This window comes from Enhydra lutris, unplaced genomic scaffold (assembly GCF_002288905.1).
Source record: "Enhydra lutris kenyoni isolate GAN:26980312 unplaced genomic scaffold, ASM228890v2 scaffoldscaffold1, whole genome shotgun sequence".
Classification (NCBI taxonomy): Eukaryota; Metazoa; Chordata; class Mammalia; order Carnivora; family Mustelidae; genus Enhydra; species Enhydra lutris.
Window position 1 is genome coordinate 28,851,972 of NW_019154085.1, and position 23,041 is coordinate 28,875,012.

The 23,041-nt window shown below is 48.5% G+C and overlaps 1 protein-coding gene across 3 annotated transcripts in view; it reads left to right on the forward strand.

Annotated features, from left to right (window-relative positions):
* LOC111143262 (serine/threonine kinase 36) overlaps nucleotides 1-18,630 on the forward strand; it is a 22,988-nt gene extending 4,358 nt beyond the window's left edge. The window contains exons 7-27 of one of the 3 annotated variants that reach the window (XM_022496887.1): nucleotides 1,397-1,490; nucleotides 1,763-1,932; nucleotides 2,084-2,271; nucleotides 2,789-2,888; nucleotides 3,956-4,099; nucleotides 6,996-7,175; nucleotides 8,451-8,548; nucleotides 8,975-9,080; nucleotides 10,303-10,453; nucleotides 10,656-10,783; nucleotides 11,321-11,425; nucleotides 12,148-12,246; nucleotides 12,334-12,422; nucleotides 12,700-12,763; nucleotides 12,945-13,055; nucleotides 14,630-14,704; nucleotides 15,078-15,252; nucleotides 15,490-15,637; nucleotides 15,862-16,009; nucleotides 16,601-17,347; nucleotides 18,357-18,630. In XM_022496887.1, the coding sequence (XP_022352595.1) occupies nucleotides 1,397-1,490; nucleotides 1,763-1,932; nucleotides 2,084-2,271; nucleotides 2,789-2,888; nucleotides 3,956-4,099; nucleotides 6,996-7,175; nucleotides 8,451-8,548; nucleotides 8,975-9,080; nucleotides 10,303-10,453; nucleotides 10,656-10,783; nucleotides 11,321-11,425; nucleotides 12,148-12,246; nucleotides 12,334-12,422; nucleotides 12,700-12,763; nucleotides 12,945-13,055; nucleotides 14,630-14,704; nucleotides 15,078-15,252; nucleotides 15,490-15,637; nucleotides 15,862-16,009; nucleotides 16,601-17,347; nucleotides 18,357-18,500 (3,264 nt within the window). In that variant the 3' untranslated portion in view covers nucleotides 18,501-18,630. The remainder of the gene's footprint in view (nucleotides 1-1,396; nucleotides 1,491-1,762; nucleotides 1,933-2,083; nucleotides 2,272-2,788; nucleotides 2,889-3,955; nucleotides 4,100-6,995; nucleotides 7,176-8,450; nucleotides 8,549-8,974; nucleotides 9,081-10,302; nucleotides 10,454-10,655; nucleotides 10,784-11,320; nucleotides 11,426-12,147; nucleotides 12,247-12,333; nucleotides 12,423-12,699; nucleotides 12,764-12,944; nucleotides 13,056-14,629; nucleotides 14,705-15,077; nucleotides 15,253-15,489; nucleotides 15,638-15,861; nucleotides 16,010-16,600; nucleotides 17,348-18,356) is intronic. The other 2 variants (XM_022496894.1, XM_022496900.1) reach the window with 2 other exon arrangements.
* The last annotated feature ends 4,411 nt before the right edge of the window (nucleotides 18,631-23,041 follow it).

Sequence of the window (23,041 nt, forward strand, 5' to 3'; positions counted from 1 at the left end):
GAGAGGCAGACAGAGAGAGAGAGAGAGGAGGAAGCAGGCTTCCTGCTAAGCAGAGAGCCCGACGCGGGACTCGATCCCAGGACCCTGAGATCATGACCTGAGCCGAAGGCAGCGGCTTAACCCACTGAGCCACCCAGGCGCCCCCTGGGGCAAGATTTTGCTGTTAATGAGTGCAGAAGCTGGGCCCAGCTGCCTTGCTTTTCTCCTCTAGGGACTGATTCTGGGAGGCTGTTCTAAGGTCCACCAAACTTGGACCTAGCAGCTCCTTCTTGGGGCGGGTTATTCTTTATCTCAATGGAAAGGTAATTTTAAGCCACTAGGGACAGCTGCTATCCTTTTATGCACTCTCTGTTCCACTTATTTCCTATCAGATGCAAGGTCCAGATGGTATCTAGATTTGCCCACAGAACTTCTAGTCTTCTTCCTGAAAGAAGGAATCTTCAGACATTCAAATGGCCAGAGCCAGTGGGACTAGCTCAGCTATTAGGGGCAGGTGACAGAGGTGGTGCCCTCTGATTGCAGTGAACTCACAGTGGGGGAGGGGATTATGAGGAAGGGAGGGAGGAAGAAGAGTTCACCCTTTTTATTTCTTATCTAGGGCAAAATTTGGGCCCTCAGTGGAATTTAAATGCAACCTTTTCCCAGAGTGTAGTCTCATTATAACTTTCCTTTGCTCTAAGAGGAAAAGGGACAAGTCTCTCCCCAATCTCTTTAGTTGAGGAAGCTCCAGTAATTATCAGAAAGAATCTAAACAAAAGAAACTTAAGTGGGCGATAGGCCATTCCTTCTCCCTCAGAGCCAACATGCAGTCATCTTCATTCAGCGAGAGCCACAGATGACACCTTGTTTTAGAACAGTGGTCATCAGCTACCAGTACCTTCTGTTCCCATCTGAGGCCCAACTGAGGATGGTCCCAAGGATACCTCATAACAGATGTGCCCCTTTCAGAGGCAGTCTCCCTTCCCCACCACCATCTGAAGACTTGCCGAAGGATTTCTGTGTTGGCGGGCTCCCAAACCCGTCTGTACACAATGACTTGAGTGTGAGTCTGCTCTTCACCACGAACGCATCTGTTCCCGCCCAGCAGACAAGCCCGCCATTGGAGGGAGGGCACAGTGAGCCATTTGGACTCCTTTGAATGTTTGCTTTCTGAAGGTGATTGTGAAGACGCCAGAATGACTTTGGACAGGATAGGGGGCTCTCCCGGAGGGGAGGCAGTGAAGTCTGTTCCTGGAGCCAGGGAAATGAGGCCTACGGATAGGAGTAGAGGGTGGTCAAGAACAGCCAGTTTACTGAAGGAATGGACCCCGGAGTCTTGGTTTCCTGCTTCTGCTGGTGAGTTAAAGAGAACCTATAGGAAAGCGAAGACCCATGAGGTATTCTTTTCTCTCCACAGAGCTTTCTACAGGGGCTGCTCACCAAGGACCCCAGGCAGCGTCTGTCCTGGCCAGACCTCTTACATCACCCCTTTATAGCTGGTCGTGTCACCAGTGAGTCCTTATGGTTCCCAGGGCTTTGGTACTTCCCCAGGCTCTTCCCCATCTGCCGGCATTCCCCAGGGTCTGGATGCAGTGCATTACTCTACCAGCTCGAACTTTCTCCCTTGCCCTTTGCCTAATCTTTGCCACCCCACTCCCTCTTTGTCATGTTGTCAAAATGGTTTCCTTCCACAGAAGCCTGAAGACACGGAAGTTGTCTCTGGCCAAGTGGAGATGGTGGCACAGCTCTAGTGTGATCACGTGTTCTTCTTTCCTCCCTGTAGTAATAACTGAACCAGGAAACCCAGATTTGGGCACCCCATTCACCAGTCACCTACCACCAGAACTTCAGGTCCTCAAGGACCAACAGGTACATCGGCTGGCCCCCAAGGGCAATCAGTCTCGCATCTTGCGACAAGCCTGTAAGCGTATGGCTGAGGAGGCCAAGCAGAAGGTATGTGGGACGGAGGGGATGGGTGACATGACCAGGCTAGTAACTGGGGATGTTGGAGAAGGAAGGTTAAGGAAGGACCACAAGTAGGATTCGTATTGCCCTATGGCAACCAAATAGTTTTGATTCAGTGTCTCCTGCCCACTTCCCACAGAAACACCAGAACACAGGACCTGCCCTTGAGCAAGAGGACAGGACCAGCAAGATGGCTTGTGGCACAGCCCCTCTGCCTAGACTAAGAGCCACTCCTCAGGAACCAGGCCTCTTGGCTGGGATCTTGGCCTCAGAAATGAAGAGCAGCTGGGCTGAGTGGGGGGCTGGAGAGGCCACCCCTGCACCTTGGTGAGGAGGGGATAGCTAGGGATTTATGGAGTAAAGTATCTTACAGATCTTCGGCTTTAGCCAAAGCAAATACAACATGGTGCTGTCACTAGCCACCGTCTCATGGGGCAGGGCCCTGGGAGTCCGAGTCCTGGGTTCTTGAATTCTGATTCTGGATATTTTCCTGATTCATCGGGAATTGTGGGAATTTTCTTTTCTCTATGCCTCAATTAATTGTACATTAACTGAGAAGGAAAGAATTGTTTCCATGCAAAAGGGAAGATTATTTGAGTTGAGAGCTACAGGTGGAAACTGCCAAGGTAGACTTGAGAGTAAGATCCAAAGTGGAAGGACAGTTAAGGACATGTGTGGAGTGGTCAACATCCTGTCCTGGCCATATCCTAGAAGAAAGCTCTGCCCGCTCTGATCCTGTATGGCTTGTTCTTCATTCTTACCTTGGACCCAGAGTGATGGACATGTTAATGAACCCTGAGCATCACGGGTCTGGAACTCCTCCTACTTGCTGTTCCTCTGGCAGGGAAAACCGGATTGCCCAGGACTGTGAACATATTCTTCCAGAGACGAGGCCAGATGTGGTGGGCCAGAGGAGCATTGATGCAGTGGACCTAGAAAATGAGGTAAGCCCTAGGGGCTCCTCTTGGCCTTGACCCTGCCGTGGGATGTTGGGTCCGGGTAGATGTTTTTCTGGAACAGTGATTCCCAACTATCCCAGGTATGAGCTCCCCTTATGTTAAAAATTTCTTTCTTATCATCAATTTGTAGATTCATAGGATAATTGCATAACATCTGAACATGTAATTAGCAAAAATTGAAACACGTGGGTAAAAATGAAAGTCCGTTTTGAGCCTCACCCCAATCCCAGTGGTGTCTGCTGTTGCTAGTTTAACCTTTCTTTTTCTAAACTTGCTGAATTTTTACAGATACGTATATGCACACAGAAATCTGTAGTTTGGCCATTTTTTACCACCCGAGGTCACACCGCAAGTACTGTTTTACATCATGCCTCACTTACCATATGATCTGTTTTGGAGATCCTTCTACATCTGAACATGTCATCTTTGGGGGATTTTAATGTTTTGTTTTGTAATAGTTTCAAACTATTATAATTGTGAGGATGCCACAAAGAATTTCTGTGTACCTTCACAATATTTCCTAAGATGGATGTGCCATGATTTCTTATTCCCTTACTGATTGGCCTTATGACATTTCCATTTTTTTTTTTTTTAAGATTTTATTTATTTGACAGACAGAGATCACAAGTAGGCAGAGAGGCAGGCAGAGAGAGAGGAAGGGAAGCAGGCTCCCTGCAAAGCAGAGAGCCCGATGCGGGGCTCGATCCCAGGACCCTGGGATCATGACCTGAGCTGAAGGCAGAGGCTTTAACCCACTGAGCCACCCAGGCGCCCCTCCGTTTTTTTTTTTTTTTTTTTTTAAATCATAAACCATGCTGCAATAGACCTGTCTGTAGGTATCTCTTCATGAACTTGTGCCCGTGTTCCCGGAGAGACTTTTCAAGACCCCTCTCATACTGCCAGCTCTACCTTTTGAAACCGGTGGTTGAAATGAATACATCTGTGCTGAAGAACTCATTGGTTCTTGCATTTACTCCCTAATTCCCCAGGCTGGGCGCTACTGTCCTTGAACCCGACATGCTTCTGACTTCTTTCACCCCCCTATGCCTCAGGAGCCAGACAGCGACGATGAGTGGCAGCACCTACTAGAGACCGTGGAGCCAGTGCCTGTCCAGCTGAAGGCCCCGCTCACTCTGCTGTGCAATCCGGACTTCTGCCAGCGCATCCAAGGCCAGCTGCACGAGGCCGGGGGGCAGGTAATGGGCCCACGGAATGGAATTTCAGACTATGTGGTCACAGATGAGGCATTAAAAAACACGAGAAATAGAAAGTTTGTCCCTTTTCAGTTCTCTTTCAGTTTATCTATTTAATTCAAGATTTGCTGGCCTCCTTTAGTAACACATCAATCCGTAAGCAAAGGGGGCTCCTGGGAGGCTCAATCAGTTAAGTGTCCGGCTCTGGGTATCAGCTCAGGTCATGATCTCAGGATGGAGAGACGGAGTCCTGCCTCTAGTTCCACACTCAGTGGGGAGTCCGCTTCCCATTCTTCTCTCCCTCTCTGCTCCTCCACCCACTGAGCATGCACGTTCTCTCTTTTGCTCTAATAAATAAATACATCTTTTTTTAAATAAAGATTCTATTTATTTGAGAGAGAGAGAGGTAGCAAGTGAGAGCATGAGCAGGGGGCAGGCAGAGGGAGAAGCAGGCTTCCCACTGAGCAGGGAGCCTGGCACAGGGCTCCATCCCAGGACCCTGAGATCATGACCTGAGCCAAAGGCAGATGCCCAACTGACTCAGCCACCCAGGTGCCCATAAGTAAATAAATCTTGAAAAAAGAAAGAAAGAAAACAGGCCTCTTTTCTCTTTCTGAAGGGAAAGGCATTCATTTAAAGCAGGGGTTGGCAAACTTGGGTGGTAAACATTTTGGGCATTGAAGAGTAAAAGGCAAAAATGGAGGATATTATTGAGTACTTCTATAATGAGAGAGAGCACTTTTCCACACAATTTTTATGGATGATGATGTGATCAGCACTGGGTATTATACACAACGGAAAAATTACTGAACACTACATCTGAAATTAGTGATGTACAATATATTGGCTAATCGAATTTCAATAAAATTTTGTTGATGAAATTTAAAATGTAGACATAATAAATATACAGGTGCTTCTGATACAGGTGTACTAATGAGAAAAACGAGATTCTTTTTAAAAGGGTAACATTTTACTTAATTGGTATTCATAATTAATGTTCTTTATTCATTCACCAGTTGATGGACATTTGAATTGTTTCCACTGTTTGGCTTTTATGAGTGATGTTGCCATGAACATTCACATGGAAGTCTTTGTGTGGACATACGTTTTCATTTTTCTTTCTTGGGTATTTCGCAATTGCTGGGTTGTATGGTAATTTATATTTACCATTTTAAGAAGCTGCTAGACTATTTTCCAAAGTGGCTGCCTCATTTTGTATTCCCACCAGCACCGTGTGAGGGTCTCCGTGTCCCCACGTTCTTGCCAGCATGTATTGTCTGTTTTTATCACAGCCATTTCTAGTGAATGCGAAATCATGTCTTATTGTCATTTTAATTTGCATTTTGCTAATAACTCATGTGGAGCATCTTTTCATGTGCTTATTAGCCCTTTGTATTATCTTCTTTGCTGAAATATCTATTCAGTTCTTGTGCTTATTTTTAAATTGGGTTGTTTGTCCCCTTGAGTTGTAAGAGTTCTTTGTATATTCTGGATAGAAGACCTTTATCACAGTGTGGTTTGCAAATATTTTCTCCCAGTCTGTGATTTGTTCTTTTACTTTCATAAGAGTGTTTTTTGAAGCACAAAGGTTTTGAATGTTTATGACATCCAATTACCATTTTTTTCTTTTGTGGATGATGCTTCTGGTGTTATGTGGAAGAAATCTTTTCCAGACCCAAACCCAAAGTCCAGAAGATTTCCTCCTGTGTTTTCTTCTAAAAGCTTTTTAGTTGGAGCTCTACCATTTAGGTCTCTTGCCCATTTTGAGTTACTTTTTATATATAATGTGAGGTAGGGATCTAAGTTCATCTTTTTGCATGGGGCTCTATAGTCATCCCAGCACCCTTGGTCCAAGACTCTCTTTTCCCCATTGAATTGCCTTGGACCTTGCCTCCCTCTGGCCCTTCCATGCTGTCCTTGTAGTGGGGTGGTGGCGTCAGTAGGGAGGCTGGTGAAAATTCTGCCTCCAGGGTAAGTCTTGTGGACTCGAATTCCAGCTGAACTACTCTTCAGCTGTGTGGTAATTGACCCCTTAACCTATCTAGAGGCTTTAGTCTTGTCTTCTGTAAAATGGGTAATTGTGTTTACTAGGCAGGATGGTTGTAAAGAGTAAATAAGCAAATAAGTGAAAAGATTTAGAAATGGTGAATGACGTAAAGCACTTGATGTAAATGTTATTCTTTCCTGAAGGGTTAACTTTTGAAGAACAACTCTTCGAAAGTATCAGAGTGCCCTTACCTTGCAGGTTATGTATAAATAAGTGGCAGACCGGATTTGGCCTGTGGGTCATAGTCAAGCCCTGATTTAGAGTTAGATAATTCGGTTTTATCTGTCTGGAGTTGAATGACATTGTTTTGTGTCTGTTGTTTTATATCTTTGGAAGTGCGTGTGTGCGTGCATGCATGTGTGTGTGTGTGTGTGTGTGTGTGTGTGTGTGTGTGTATGTATAAGGTGAAGGGCTGGAGAAGGGAAGGAGCAGATAGGAATGGCACTGGGGAGACAGACGCCTGGGTGGCTCAATCAGTGAGCCTTTGGCTTGGGTCGTGATCCTAGGGTCCTGGGATCGAGTCCCGCATTGGGCTCCCTGCTCCATGGGGAGTCTGCTTTTCCCTCTGCGCTCCCTCTGCTTGTTCTCTCTCTCTCTCTATGATAAGTAAAATAAATAAAACCTTAAAAAAAAAAAAAGAATGGCACTGGGTCCCACAGAGATGGAGGGGAGGTCTCCTTTCCCTTGGTCACTTCTCCTTTTTCTCTGTTCTCCTTCTCTGGGTTTTAGACCCAAGGAAAGGAGTGGGAACATCTGGTCTGCTTTGGCCACTCCTTAGGGACACTGGTATCTGTGACTCTCCTTTTCCCTCTGATAATATCGATTCCTGTGTGTTTCCCTCCTGTCACCCAGATACTGAAAGGCGTGCTGGAGGGTGCATCCCAGATCCTCCCGGCACTCCGGGTCCTGAGCAGTCTTCTGTCTAGCTGCTGTGACTCGGTTCCCTTGTACGCCTTCTGCCGCGAGGCGGGGCTCCCTGGCCTCCTGTTCAGCCTGCTCAGACACAGCCAAGAGAGCAGCAGTATCCAGCAGGTAAGCCCTATGCCAGGAGCCTCGGAAGACTTCAAGGAGTTTCTTCACCTGGGATTTCTCTCCTTCAGATGTCCTCCTCTTCCGTTTCTCCACCTTGGATTTCTATTTGGCCCGCTGCCTTTTCTTTTCTTTCCTCCTGTCTAGTTAGTAGATAATGAGTCGCAAACCCTGCTGCCCTCTGAGGCCAGACAGATCCTGTCACGCAGGGAAGTAGAGTCTGCATGACCGTATGAGCAGTGGGGAATATGGTAAACTAGAGAGCCTGTGCCCAGTCTGAATGGGACATCCCCTCGGCTCCGGCTCACTGTTGCCACTTGAGAACATGGGCCCAGTGTTACCAGATCTTCCAGTTTTCTAAGAGAAGCTGGAAATCCAAGGGCGCCTGGGTGGCTCAGTCAGAAAGCCTCTGCTTTCAGTGGAACTACTGGTTCCTTGGTTGCGTGATAAAGCTTCTGGGATCGAGCCCCATGTCGGGCTCAGCGGAGAGCCTGCTTCTCCCTCTCCCTCTGCTGCTCCCCCTGCTTGAATGCTTGCTCTCTCTCTCCCTCTGTGCCAAATAAAGTCTTTTAAAAAGAAAGAAAGAAAAGAAAGGAGCTAGAAATCTGGATTTGTATGCACAGTTTCCCACTCTGTAGAGCACTGTGTTTTGGAATGTTAAATCCTAGGCTTTCATTGCCCTGATTTTATAGAACCGAGTACTGAAATTCAGAGATTCACCAACTCATACACAGGCACTAACTTATAAATGGTCACAGGGACGATGAGTGGAGGAGCTAGAACTGAGGCTCAGTGTGTCAGAGGTGGAATCCCTCCCTCCCCATGCTGAGTTCTGCTGTGGCCGGGCTGAGAGGAGAGAATATGGAAACGTTTAACGGGGCCTCGGCTCAGGCAGCTGAAAGTGGCCTTCTGCTCATGAGTACTAACCTCAAGCGTTTTTAAGGAATTTAGAGAACAATTTGAACTATTTTGAAAAACAGAGCCTCCTAGACTCCTGAATGCTATTCAGGCCAAACTGGACACATTTTCAGGCTGTTTACCGGCCACTGGCCGCCACTTTGTTACCTCTAGATTTCCCTTCTCTGTCCGGTGGTCCTCTTCCCTCTGCCCCTTCCTGTTCGGTCAACCTGACTGGATATCGGACAACTTTTTTTTTCTTTCTTTCTTTCTTTTCTTTTCTTTCTTTCTTTCTCTCTCTTTTTTTTTTTTTTACTGCTTTTTCTCTTCTTCGTCTCCATCCTCTGCGTCGCCCTCACTCTCCGTCCTCTTCCCTGGCAGCAGTGTTGGTATGGGACCTTCTCACGGGACCTGATGGCTGTGATTCAGGCCTACTTTGGCTGCACCTTCAATTTGGAGAGGAGCCAGACAGGTGACAGGTGGGACGAGAGCCAGCTCTGCTCCATTGGCCACTTTGGCTTCGATTTCTACCCCCATTTCTTCCCCCCTCTGTTAGGAGGAGGCTGAGTAAGGAGAAGCCGAAGGGTTAGGGATCGGCTGTCTGACTGGGAGTCAGCTGGGAGTCTAGCTAATCCTCCTAAGGACCCCGAGACCCCTTTAAGTTCACCCCAAGACTTGCAGGCTCTAAGGGTCCCCATACACTAAAGGGAAGGGTCACAATATGAATGACCTAGAGGAAATGGCAAAGAAGGAATGAGGAGGGTGTGTATAGCAGACTGTGTGTTCAGCAGGAGAGAGAGGAGGGAGTGTTCTGAGATGTTCCTTTGCAGGGACTCTCCTGTCTGCCCAGAACTGACCCCTTTACCACATGTGGGCTCTTAGGGAGACGGGCTATTTTTTCCCAGCCTACAGGTGTTTCAGGAGGCCGCCAACCTCTTTTTGGACCTGTTGGGGAAACTGCTGGCCCAACCGGATGACTCTGAGCAGACCTTGCGGAGGGATAGCCTTATGGTAATCTGCTCCCTTGTCCAGATTTCCATCTTGATGTCTTTCCTATGCTTTCCCCTTCCCCTTTCTTATAACTACATATGGTTAGGTTGAGTTAATACAACAAACATTTCCCAACTGTGTGCCATATGGGTAAGAGAAATCCCTGCCTTCAAGAGACTGGAAATAGTCTAGTAGAGGAGATGAAAAATGATCAAGGACAACAGTGTGAGAAGTATATTAGAACTTGTATAAAACTTGTATGAAATACAGAAGCAGGTATGAAGAAGGTATGATTAATGCTACTTGGGGAGTCCTAGAAGAAGTCTTGAAAGAAATTATCTTTGCTAGGATTTGAAGAACTCATAAAAGTTTGTTGGTGTGTGAGGCAGGAAGTAGGGAGAACATTCCAGGCAGAAGGCACAGCATATATAAAGATCTAGAGGCATTAAGCCCTGTGGCCTTTTTCAGGGAACCACAAGTTGAAGTATTCCTTCTTGAAGAGACTTGCAGATGGGCTAGTATTTCCCAAATTTATTTGTCCTATGGACCAGTAAACTAGTGGGTTCTCATCCCTGGACTATGGAAGTGAGGGACAGGAGAATGGAGAATGGAGCAAGAAGATAGCTGGGTTCTGACGGATCTCAGAGGAGTTAGAGAGGAACATCAGTGAGGAAGTAAGCAATTACCTAGTCATTGTTCAAACAGGCCAGCCCCGTGGGGGACACAGATCTGGGCTGCATTTCAGCCTCCAGCTAGCAGTCCAGTCCACCTCTTCTAGTCTGAAAGCCTAGTTTAACATCCCTTAACTCTTTCGAGTTAGGAAGCTTTTTCAATGTCTAACCTAAATTTGGGGCATCAGTGACTCACATTATCGGCTAGCATTTATCTTATAGGTCACGATGCTGCGAGTGCATGGAGAGTTTGGAATAAATACCCTACCACCCAAAAGCACTGGGTTGGGAGGGACCCAGGAATCCCCAGGAATTCATTTGCTCATGGTCTATAGCTAACACTTCGAGAGGTATCATCTGGGAGGCAGCCAATCAGAGAATAGAAGGCTTGCCATCTAAAATTGCCATCCTCAAAATGTGAAGGCAGTTATAATGCGAGGAATGCTTCATCACTGCTGGTCCCTCTGGGTTTTCTCTCTTTTTCTCAGGTTCTTGGGGGGTTCTTGCTCCTTACCCTCAGCCCCATCACTTTTCTGCTGCCCTCATGTTGACCCCACCCTTGTCTTCCTTAGTGCTTTACTGTTCTGTGCGAAGCCATGGATGGGAACAGCTGGACTGTCTCCAAAGCCTTTTACTCCAGCCTGCTGACGACTCAGCGGGCGGTGCTGGATGGGCTGCTCCACGGCTTGACGGTTCCCCAGCTGCCTTTCCACAGCCCCCCAGGTAACTGGAGTAGAGCACTGAGGTTCTGATGACTCCGGGACAACTCTGGCTCTGCGTCCCTACCCATCCCCCCAACTGCCATTGCCTCGATTAGCACCTGGCATCTGGCAAACGCTCAGTAACTAGCTGTGCACTGGAAGAATGAATGGGGAGCTGAGAGAAACAACCAGACCAACCCTGCGTTCTTTGCCTTTCTCCATAGGAGCCCCCCAAGTGAGCCAGCCGTTGCGGGAGCAAAGCGAGGATCTGCCGGGAGCCATGTCCTTTGCATTGGCGGCCATCTGTACTGCGCCAGTGGGGCTGCCCAGCTGCTGGGAAGCCAAGGAGCAGGTCTGAGCTGCAGTGTCTGCTTCCTCTCATCCGGTTGCTGGAGATGAGGGAGCTGGCCTCAGCTCCTCAGAAAGGCAGAAAAACAAGCATTCATGCTTTCCCTTACTCTGTACTTCCAGAAACAGATGCTCCCACCCTGGATCTGGGCCACTTATAGAACACGATGTCCCCTGAATCCCAGAGCCCTTGGCCAGCCGGTTAGAGAGCTTGGTGACAAACTGCCCGTTTGGCAGGGTGGCTGATCCGAAGCTGCCCATGATGCTCCTTGAAGGGCTCAGGGTTTAGATTTCCTGCCCCCTTTCAGCCAGCAATGCTTTCCTCTGCACCTGCCTGCTCTAGGGCTAAACTAGGCCATGACCTTTGATTCTCCATTGGCCATGGGGACTGGGGGTGGGGTGAGGTCTGAGGTTCCTGGTGAACCTGAGAGAGGGTGGCTAGCAAGGGGTTGAGAAACCTGATTCATTGAAGATAGGAGAGGAATAGGATGGGAATCTTGGGAACGGGGTGGGGATGGAGACCTTAGGTGTGTCCCTACAGATCTCTCGGCATTTGGCGAATCAGCTAACTGAAGACAGCAGCCAGCTGAGGCTGTCCTTGATCTCTGGCTTGCAGCATCCCATCCTGTGCCTCCACCTCCTCAAGGTATGCCTGTCCTCCAGATCTCTGTTCATTCGTTCTTTTTTAGGGGGGCAAGGGACAGAGGGAGATGGAGAATCTTAAGCAGGCTCGATGCTGTGTATGGGACGTGGGACTAGATCTCATGACCCTGAGATCATGACCTGAGCCAAAATCAAGAGTTGGACACTTAACTGACTGAGCCACCCAGGTGCCCCAGATTTCTTTTCGGTCCCCAGGACTGAGAGAGACAGAGACAGAGAAGGTCCCTTTCTTTTTTTTTTTTTTTTTTTAAAGCCAAGACACTTTATTTTATTTATTTTATTTTTTTTAAAGATTTTATTTATTTATTTGACAGAGAAATCACAAGCAGGCAGAGAGGCAGGCAGAGAGAGAGAGGAGGAAGCAGGCTCCCCTAGAGAGCAGAGAGCCCAATGCGGGGCTCGATCCCAGGACTCTGAGATCATGACCTGAGCCGAAGGCAGCAGCTTAACCCACTGAGCCACCCAGGCACCCCGAGAAGGTCCCTTTCTGCTTTTAAATCTATTCCACCGAGATGGCCCCAGTGTTAGCTAGTGCTCACCAGAACAGAGAAGTAGCCTGATCTCAGTGTCTTGTGGCAAGAGGTGGAAGTGGCCTGGACTTCTCTATGATCCCTGGGGTGGACACAGGGTCTATTGAGAGGCTAACCTGCTTGTAAGCCCAGGGCCCGCTCAGCCTCACTGACCAACTGCTTCCTACTCCCTCAGGTTCTCTACTCCTGCTGCCACGTCAGTGAGCACCTGTGCCACCTTCTAGGGCATGAGCCCCTGGCCTTGGAGTCACTGTTGTTGTTGGTCCAGGGCAAGGTAGGCCGGCAACATAGGCGGGTGCATTGCGGTGGCCCCACTCTCTCAGTGGGAAGCTGCTCTGCTATCTGAGGGTTTCCCTTGTAGGTAAAGGTCGTGGATTGGGAAGAGGCTACCGAAGTGGCACTCTATCTCCTGTCCCTTCTTGTCCTCCGGTTGCAAGATCTGCCTTCCGGGTAAGCCATGAAGTGGGGTCTTGCCTCTGGGATCTTCCATCCCCACAGCTCTCCTTGACTTCAGATTGGGGGAATGGCACCCTGCAGCCTATGCTGAGGAGGGATTGGCATGGAGAGAGTGAAGTCTTCTCTACAAACAACAGACTTAGCATCCCACCAACTTTGTGCTTTGACGACAGTTGACAGCCCCTGGGAGAGTGCCATCCAGCGGGGAGGGAGGCCCCTCACCAGCCTCCTTTCCCTCAGCAGCACCCTTTGACGTATCCCCTTTTTCCAGAATGGAGAAGCTAGGCAACGAGATTGCTACTCTGTTTACCCACTCACACATCGTCTCTCTCGTGGTGAGTTCTCAGCTTCCCTCTTTCTCTCCTTTTCCCCCTGCCATCCAGCCCTTCAGGGGGAGCATGGGCATCACTGTCTCAGCAGCAGCTGGTTCGGAGGCATTCCATGGGGCCTGACGGAGACTGCATGTCCTTCCTGCTGTGCAGACTCAGACTTTCCTTCTCCTCTGACTCCTCCCAGAGTGCAGCAGCCTGTCTGTTGGGACAACTTGGTCAGCAAGGGGTGACCTTTGACCTCCAGCCTGTGGAGTGGATTGCCGCAGCGTCGCATGCTCTGTCTGCCCCTGCAGAGGTGAGGTGGGCCAGGGAGGACATGACGCAGACCCAGAACTCCACTCTGGGAAGAGACTGAAGCGCCAGCCCACCTGGGGCAAACCAAGGAGTGGGAAAGGAGCCAAGGAGTCTTTCCTTTCCTCTCTGTCGGCCCCCAGATAACAGCCCCCTCTGAGCCCAGATTGGCAGGCCAAGAAGGGGAGAGGGAGGGGGACCCGAGTTACCAGAGGATGAGATTTCCTGCCTACTTTAGTTCCCTCCTCCAGCAGCTCCTGCAATCTTTTCAAAAGCTTCATCTGTTCTCCTCTGCCTGCAGTTTGCACTCCCCATCCCCCCTCCTCTCCTTAACTGAGATGGGAAAGATGGCTAGGGTCCTGAGAATTCGTCAGGAATTCGGTCCACCATGTAGCCTTCTTGTCGCTTTCTCCTTTTCAAGGCCTTCCCCGCCTTCGTTTTTAGATACCTGGAAATCCGTATTTCTGTCATTTTGTAAAAGGAAGGATAGACTTCGTGCTTTGATGATTGTCATCCCCATAGACACAGAATTCCTTATAACTTAGAAAGCACTTTGCATGTCCTCCCACAACATGCTCAAAAGAGAGACACATGAAATGTAATGACACTCACCTGCTTTTTCTAGATGAAGTTGAACTTCAGAGAGAGAGTAGGGATGGCATTCCCATTCATCCAGGAGCCCCAGTCAGCGACCTGGGAGTCCTCATAGACTGTGCCCTCTGCTCCGTTATTCCCCCATCTAGATGGTTCCCCCAGGTCCCATGTGCTCTGCCTTCCTGTCATCACTCAGATCTTCTGCTGCCCACCACCATCACTGCCCTGCCTTAGAATGTGTGCACATCATTGATCTTAGACTGTGGCACTTGCCTTCCGAAGGATCTTATTTCTAGACTCTCTCCTCCCTGGTCTACTCTCTTCACTGCCACCAGGGTGAGCTTTCTTAAAAGTCTAATCATTTGTTCAACCAATAAGTATCCAGTACAGAAATATGTCTTGAGGACCAGACACTATTCTGGGCTCGGAGGATACAGCAGTAAATAAAAGAGACGAAAATCTTGCCCATGTAGACTTTGCATAAGTGCTCAATGGCTTCCCCTGCTTCTGGGATAAAGTCCAAACTCCTTTACCTTCTTCTCAAAGCTCACCTGTTTCCTCTGGGCTCTATAATCCTGCTGTGCCCAGATTTACCCCTTCCAAAATTCACCATCATCCCTCATGAGCTGCTTTATTTATGCTATGAGTTCTACTTGGAATGCTGTCCCTTCCTACCACCTCCTTCTCTTGACTGCCTTTGAAACTTTCAGTTCACCAGTGTTCTACCTCTGGAAGGCAGAGTTAGGCCCTCTCCACCACGTCTCCATCCTCACACCGCCCTGGCTGCTTGTCCAGCAAGTATCTTCCTATCCTAACAGCTTATGTGTCTCTGGGATAGAGGTAGTCATTGAATGAACAGTTGGGAACCCAAACTGCTGAGTCCAGAAGAGCTGTCCGCACTGCCCCGGGCTGGGGAAGAGCTCTTTCTGCCTGACCGGGAGTTGCATGTGTGGGACCTGCATTTTTCCTGCCTCTCTCCAACAGGTCCGGCTGACCCCACCGGCTGGCTGTGGATTTTATGATGGCCTCCTCATCCTCCTGCTTCACCTCCTCACCCAGGTGCGGGTGCCTCCTAGGTTGATGAACCGCTAGACAATGAATGAAAGCAACCCACATTCACCTTTTCTGTCCAACTAGAATGCCACTTGTGATAGCCCTCAGCACAGAGCCTTTCTGGGGAATCACAGCTGCCTCATCAGTGGGGGAGGAGAGCCGTAATTCCCTGGTTTCCAGCAGACACACACATGGGTTAAAATGTGGGAAGAAAGGGAACTCAGACAACAGGGAAATCCTTGGTCATTGGGAAAAACAGAGGAATTATTTTTGGATGCTCTTTCCTTGTAGGTCAGGGATAAGAGTGGAAAACAAAAAAAGGCACATTTGAGGTTTGACTTCGACCTCCCTACCCACTCTCCTACAATTTCTTCTCCAGCCAGGGAAGGGCAGCCTGATAAGGGATGTGGCTAGCTCAGAAATGTGGACCGTTCTGTGGCACCGCTTCTCCATGGCCCTAAGGCTCCCCGAGGAGGTGTCTGCCCAGGAAGAGGAGCCGTCCCTGTCCAGGCCACAGAGCCCGGAGCCAGACTGGACGCTGATTTCCCCCCAAGGTATCTTTCCATCAGTGTGACTTCCATTGAGGGGCCAAAGTATTGAGGCCCCTTTTCAAGAGGAGGCCGCCCAGCCCTGGGTCAGTCCACAGAGATGACTGTGACTTGTCGCTTGGGGAGAGGATGGCACAGGCTATGCTTGGTGGGAAAGGGACTAAGTAGGGGGGAGCCCTCAAGAAGCAGGAGCACCTGGGCCTATTGCCTGCTCCACTGAGTCTCCATTCTGGGTGTTTCCAGGCGTGGCCGCCCTGTTGAGCCTGGCCGTGGCCACCTTCACCCAGGAGCCCCAGTTATGCCTGAGCCACCTGTCGCAGCGTGGAAGTACCCTCATGTCCACCTTGAAGCATCTGCTGTCCCCCAGCTTCCTGCATCCTCTGGGCCGAGTGTGAGTCGGAGCTGGAGGAGGGAGACTGGGCAGGCTGGAGGGTCTGCAGGGCGGGGGAGGGGGCGGGGGGGGCGCGGTAGCTGACAGCTTGAGCTATGAGACGAGCAGTGGGATTGGTGAGGTGGGGGAAGGGGAGCCGGGCTTGGGGATTTGAGCAGGGGGCAGAGAATGGTAAAGGGTGGGTGAGGAAGACCCAGCCAATCCTTCCGCACTGCCCTCCTTAGGCCTCACGGGTCTGAATTTCTGCCCTTCGTGGTGCTCTCTGTCTGCCAGCTCCTCTGCTTTCCCTTCGCCCTGGACGTGGATGACGACCTCCTCGGAGGTGTCTTGGCTGACTTTGTGGACTCCGAAATCGCAGCCCACCTGCTGCAGGTACGTGGGAAGCTCCTCAGGCACAAAAGTCGTGGCGGGGGAGCGGTGAGGGGGGAAGATGGCCATCCTCTTGTACTCGAATTATTCAGTTGTCAGCAGCTCCAGGGCTCTCCCATGCCCCTGGAAGAGCGGAGGCCCGGCTCCAGCTAAGAGCTGGGAGTGGAGAAAGCACTCTGGCCTAAGCAGAGGCACTGCTTGGAGCTGGGTTGACCCCTCCTCTCTCCACCAGTCCCTCTTCTGGATCCGTCAGAGCTCCATGGGGAGGACATCCCAGTCTAGGCACTGGAGACCCAGCTCCTCAGCCAGGAGTCACCTCTCTGGCGATTGCTGGCACTAAGCAGTGGGCCTCTGAAGGCAGAGCGAGCACGTCCTTGCAGAGCAAGGAATGCTCGTACACCCGTGCCCCTGGGCTCCACACTGCGTCTCTCGTGGAGGGCTTGGCTCAGGTCTTCCCATTCCCTGTGGTATTTCTCAGCCTAGCTTGGCTGTTCTCTCTGCCAGAGCTGGGGCTCCTTCGAGCTGGCTCGCTGCAGTGAGTGCTCCCTCTCCCTGACCCCCTTCTGCCGGCTGCCCCTGCCCCTCTTTCCCCAGGTCTGCTGTCACCACCTTCCATTGCCTCAAGCCGAGTTGCCTGTCAGTTTCCTCACACGCCTGGCCCTCACGGATCCCACCTCGCTCAACCAATTCGTGAACGCGGTGGCTGCCTCCCCTCGAACTGTCATCTCCTTCTTCTCAGTTGCCCTCCTGGGTGACCAGCCAGTGCTCACCTCCGACCTTCTCTCGCTGCTGGCCCACACAGCCCGAGTGCTGTCTCCCAGCCACTTGTCCTTTATCGAGGAACTCCTGGCCGGCTCTGATGAATCCTATCGGCCACTGCGGAATCTCCTGGGCCACCCAGAGAACTCCGTGCGGGCCCGCACTTACGGGCTCCTGGGACACTTGCTGCAGCACAGCATGGCCCTGCGGGGGGCGCTGCAGAGCCAGGCTGGGCTGCTCAACCTCCTGCTGCTGGGGCTTGGAGACAAGGACCCTGCCGTGCGGCGCAGTGCCAGCTTCGCTGTGGGCAACGCAGCCTACCAGGCGGGTCCCCTGGGCCCGGCCTTGGCTGCCGCAGTACCTGGTATGACCCAGCTCCTCGGAGATCCTCAGGCCGGCATCCGGCGCAATGCCGCTTCGGCTCTGGGCAACTTGGGGCCTGAGGGCCTGGGGGCAGAGCTGATACAGTGCCAAGTACCGCAGCGACTCCTGGAGATGGCTTGTGGGGACCCACAGCTGAATGTGAAGGAGGCCGCTCTCATTGCCCTCCGGAGCCTCCGGCAGGAGCCCTGCATCCATCAGGTACAACCCTGGGGGACTTGTGGACCCCAATGGTGGGCTTGTACTTCATGACATTTTTCCGAGGGAGTCTTTAAGGAATTGGGATACCCCCAGACCCCCTGTCCAGAAGTGGGAAATGAAGCACTCCTCTCCCACCTCCCACCCTGGAGAAGGGCAGGAGTGCAGGAGAGGGCTCCGAGGAGTGGGAAGTTCTGCGATCTCAAAGACCAGGGTTTCCGTCTTGAGGCTGTGTGGGATAGAGGTGAGGACACACTAGGCATCTTGAGGCATAGAGGCGTTTCATCCTGGGGGGCATGAAGCAGGTAGCCCGTCTTTTTTCAGCACTTACCATGTGACAAGCAGCATGCTAATCATTTTCCCTTTGTCATCTGGTGTAAGCTATTATAGTCCCCATTTTGCAGGTGAGGACATTGAGGCACTAAGAATTTGAGAACTTGTCCAAGTTACAAAGCTATTTGGGGGGACTGGACTTCTGAGCTCAAGAATCGGAGTCCTGAGCCCTATACTGTAACCACTGCTTTATTCTGCTTTTTCCACCCTGTCTATAAAGTAGCCTAAAGGAAACCAAACATCTACCTATGGTAAAGCTAAACGTCCAAGTTATTACAGTGCAGTGCGGTAGCCTCGGGTGGAACAGACATTTTGACAGGATGGTGATGATATAAATGATAGGATTTTCTGGCAATCCCTGTGGGGAAATAATGAAAGGGATTCTTGGTAGCAACGAGGTTAAGGCCCACTGGTCAGGATCCATGGCTGGGAAGCGCACTTTTGACCAACTGTCACCACGACATGTGTTACCCTTCCTGGGGACGAGCGCGTGGGTCCCTTGGTGCCTCGATTTCATGGTATGTAACCAGAGCAAACGGGAATAGACCTCTGGTCTCGATAAGCCCCGTCTCATCAAGATGAGTCCCCAAGAGCCCATTTTCTTTTTCTTTTTCTTTCTTTTCTAGAGTGGGAATTGCTGGGCCATGTCATGTTCTGTCATCTCTTCTCTGTCCCACAGGTGCTGGTGTCCCTGGGGGCCAGTGAGCGGTTAGCCATGCTCTCTCTGGGGAACCAGTTACTGGCGCCCAGCAACCCCCGGCCCGCCTCTGCCAGACACTGCAGGAAACTCATTCATCTCTTGAGGCCAACACACAGCACGTGATCTCAGATTCCTGTGGTCCGTCCTCCAGCCTTTTTGGCCCCTTATTGCCAACCTCTCCTTTTTCTACTGTATGAGACACCAACTCAACCAAGAGCTAAAGAGACTAAAAAAAAAAAAAAAAAAAAAAAAAGAGAGAGAGAGATAAGCTGCAAGTCAACTGATTTGAGAATGAAAAACTAGAAGAGATTTATGTATAAAGCTCCCTCCTTTCCCCAGATACTGATTTCAACCAGTAAACTTCATTAATGTTGGTGCCACAGAAGATTCCTTCCTTTTCTACATCGAAGGCTCTTTCTCTGATCATGTGCCTTTAATCCCAAGAACATGCCTCCTGGATGTCAGGGATGTATCTTCTATCTGGGAGTTCTCTTGCTTTCTGGAGCTCCTACAACCTTCCAGCAGGTTCTTACCTTAGCACACTGGCCCCAGGACAGTGATAAGGACAGAGCCTGTCTCACTGCTGTGGATGGTTCTCGGACCCATAGCCCACATTCCAGTCTGTGGGCTAGGGTGGAGGGTCGTTCTTTTCTCTTTTTCTTTCTTTCTTTTTTCCTTTCCCTCCCTGCCTGCCTGCCTGCCTGTCTTCCTCTCTCTCTCTTTCTTTTTCTTTCTTGCCTTCTTGCCTTCCTGCCTTCCTTCTGCTTATCCTTCCTCTGTTTGTAAATTCTTGCATAGAATGTATATCTTACCTTGCTTGGAACTGCCAGGGTCAGAGGTCGTGGGGCTCAACTCCTCTCTTAGCTGCTGTCGGGTGCCAGAAGCAATTGTGTCCTGTTCACACGGGATCCTGGCTTCCATTCTGGTTGGAAAGATGATGAACTTACTAAAATCAGTAAATTCTGTATAGCACATAGAGAGGTGAGAAAAGCTCTGGAGAAAAATGAAGCACAGAAAGAGGATGAGTGCTGAGTTGGATGGTCAGGCTAGGCCTCACTCAGATGACCTTTGAGCAAAGACTTGAAGATGAGGGAATGAGTGCAGCTATCTGAGGGAAAATTTGAGGCAGAGACAATCACTTCAAAGGCCCTGAGATGGAAGCATGCTTGAGGCGCTGTGAGGAAGGCCAGTTTGGATGGAATATATTTTGAACATAGAGAAAATAAGATTTTTTTTAACTGACCGGATGTGGGGGTGTGAACAAAGGAAAGTAGACAAGGATGACTCTCAGATTTTTGGCCTAAGCAATTGGGAGAATGGTATTGCCATTAACTAAAATGAAGAAGGCTACTAGTGGAGTGGTAATGGGTGGGAAAATTCAAGTTCAGTTTTGAACATGTGAAGTCTATTCGTTGGAAATTTTTAAACACCCAGAAGTAGAGACATGAACTCTGTGAACTCCATTATGGTTCCAACAGCTGCCATAGCTATTCTTCTTCTATTCAAGAATTTTATTTTATTTATTTATTTTTAAGTACTCTAAAACAAATCTTGGGAAACTTGTGATGTTACCTAAGTACTGTGGTGTATATCTTTAACAGATCAGAACTCCTGTTTTTGTTTTTAGCAAAACCACAGTACTTCAGTAAGACTTGTCTGGATTCAGGCAAATACGGTATTGTATTTTTTTTTTTAAGATTTTATTTTTTTATTTGACACAGAAATCACAAGTAGGCAGAGAGGCAGGCAGAGAGAGAGGGAGAAGCAAGTTCCCCGCCAAGCAGAGAGCCCGATGTGGGGCTTGATCCCAGGACCCTGAGACCATGACCCGAGCCGAAGGCAGAGCCTTAACCCACTGGGCCACCCAGGCGCCCCGGTATTGTATTTTTAAATCTAGATTTTTTTTTCCCCCATAAAAGATGAACTAGGAAGAATTACCTTAGCAAAGAATTCTTTTTCCCCAAATAATTCATTAAATACTAGCTAGAAATACCATGCTTGTCTGGTACATAAAAAATTTGATGTAGAGAAATTAAATAAACCAACTTTTTAGGTTTTCAGATAAAGAGTTAATCATATCATGAGAGCATAATAAGGAGACACGTTTCCATTCTTGGGAGCATAGAATCTAAGGGATTTGAAATATGTAAACAATGTCACTTCCTTTTATATCATTGCACAAAGTGTTGAGAAGATTTGATGTGAATGGTCTGAGTAGTGCCTAGAATTCAGAGAATGTCTGGAAGGTTCGAGGATTTGTGCCTGTGTTTGGTTTTGCATGTGAATGAGAGTATATTTGTTTTAACTCTTCTAGTGTGAGAGGCAGGTTCATGTTTTCAAACATTAAAAGTGGAGAATAGCGTCATGAGCTCCCAAGCCCTGATCCCCAGATTTGGCTGTTAAAAACATTTTGTCATACTGGCTCTACCTATTCCTTCTTTTTTTTTTTTTTTAAGATTTTATTTATTCATTTGACAGAGATCACAAGCAGGCAGAGAGAGAGAGGAAAGCAGGCTCCCCGCTGAGCAGAGAGCCCGATGCGGGACTTGATTCCAGGACCCTGAGATCATGACCTGAGCTAAAGACAGAGGCTTAACTCACTGAGCCACCCAGGCACCCCCTACCTATTCCTTCTTAAATTTTGTCATTGCTGTAGTTTAAAAATCACTCTGTTTTGGAGAAATTTAAAATTTAAAGAAGAGTTGAAAGAACAGTTACAAAGAACTTGCATATACCCTTCACCCCAATTCACTGATTAACATTTTGCCACATTTGCTTTTACCAGATTTTTCTGAACCATTTGTTAGTAAGTTGTATCATGTCCTTTTACCTTTACATACTTGAGAATTTTTTTTTTTAAGATTTTATGTATTTATTCATCAGAGAGAGAGAGAGAGAGAGAAGCAGAGGGAGAAGCAGGCTCCCTGCTCCCCCGATACGGGATTCAATCCCAGGACCCAGGGTTCATGACCTGAGCTAAAGGCAGATGCTTTACCATCGGAGCCACCCACGTGCCCCACGTGGGAATTTCTTAAGATCAAGGACATTCACTTATATAATCACAACATGATTAGCAAAATCAGGAAATTTAACACTGATGTAATTCTATTAACTCGTCCGCTGCCCATATTCAAATATTGTCAATTGTAATAATTTTTTTTCAAAATGGTTCTCTATTTTTTTTTCAAATTTTTATTTAATTTCTAGTTAACCTGTAGTGTAATATTTGTTTCAGGAGTAGAATTTAGTGATCTGTCACTTACATATAGCACCCAATAGTCATTGTAACAAGTGCCCTTCTTAATACACATTACCCATTTAGCCTAACTCCTGCTCACCTCCCTCTGGTAATGTTCTTTATACCAATTTTTTTTCCTGGTCCAGAATCCAACAAAAGATCATGCTTTGTTAGTTGTGTTGTCTCTAATCTAGAACCATCCCATATCTTTTCTTTTGCCTTTTTGGACATTGATGGACATTTTGAAGAATACAGGCCAATTTGGGTATATCTGATGATTTCTGTGTGATTTGATTCAGTTTATACATTTTTATTTTTTTTTCAAGGTTTTCTTTATTTGAGAGAGAGTAAGAGAGAGATCATGAGCAGTGCAGAGGAGCAGAGGGAGAAGCAGAGTCCTCACTGAGCAAGGAGCCCGACTTGGGACTCCATCCCAGGACCCTGGGATCAGGACCCGAGCCAAAGGCAGAAGCTTAACCAATGAGCCACCCAGTGCCCCACAGGTTATACATCTTTAACAGAAACACTACGGTGATGTGTCTTCTACTGTATCATATATCACATCTGAAGCTAATGATGTCACCTTTTCCCATTATTGGTGAAGTTACCTTTGGTCACTTGGTTAAGGTGGTCTGGGCACATTTCTTTTGATGTAGGTTTTTTTTTTTTAATATACTTTATATCTTAGAACAGTTTTAGATTTACAGAAAAGTTGAGCAGATGGTAGAGAGAATTCATATGTTATACCTCTCCTCTCCACAGTTTTCCCCTATTATTAACATCTTATATTATTATGATACAATTGTAATCAGTGAACTGATACTGATATCCTATTAACCAAAGCCTGTCTTTTATTCAGATTTCCTTGTGGTTTTTGTTTTTTGTTTTTTGTTTTTGTTTTTACCTGATTTCCTTTTCTGTGCCATGATCTCAGTACACGTTACATTTAGTTGTCTCCTTAGGCTCCCCTGACTACAACAATTTCTCAGAAGTTTCTTGCTTTTGATGAATTTGTCAATTTTGAGAAGTATTGGTCAGGTATTTTGTAGGATGCCGTCTATTGGAATTTATTTGATGTTTCTCATGGCTAGACTGGATTATGGGTTTTGGGGAGGAAGATCACAAAAGTAAAGTGCCATTTTCATAGCCTGTCCAAGCCGTGTATTATGTATCTAATTTTTTTTAAAGATTTTATTTATTTATTTGACAGAGAGAGATCACAAGTAGGCAGAGAGGCAGGCAGAGAGAGAGGAGGAAGCAGGCTCCCTGCTGAGCAGAAAGCCCGATGCGGGGCTTGAACCCAGGACCTGGGATCATGCCCTGAGCTGAAGGCAGTGGCTCAACCCACTGAGCCACCCAGGCTGTTGATGTTGACCTTGATTACCTGGCTGAAGTAGTGTTTGTCAGATTTTTCTCTTGTTAACTA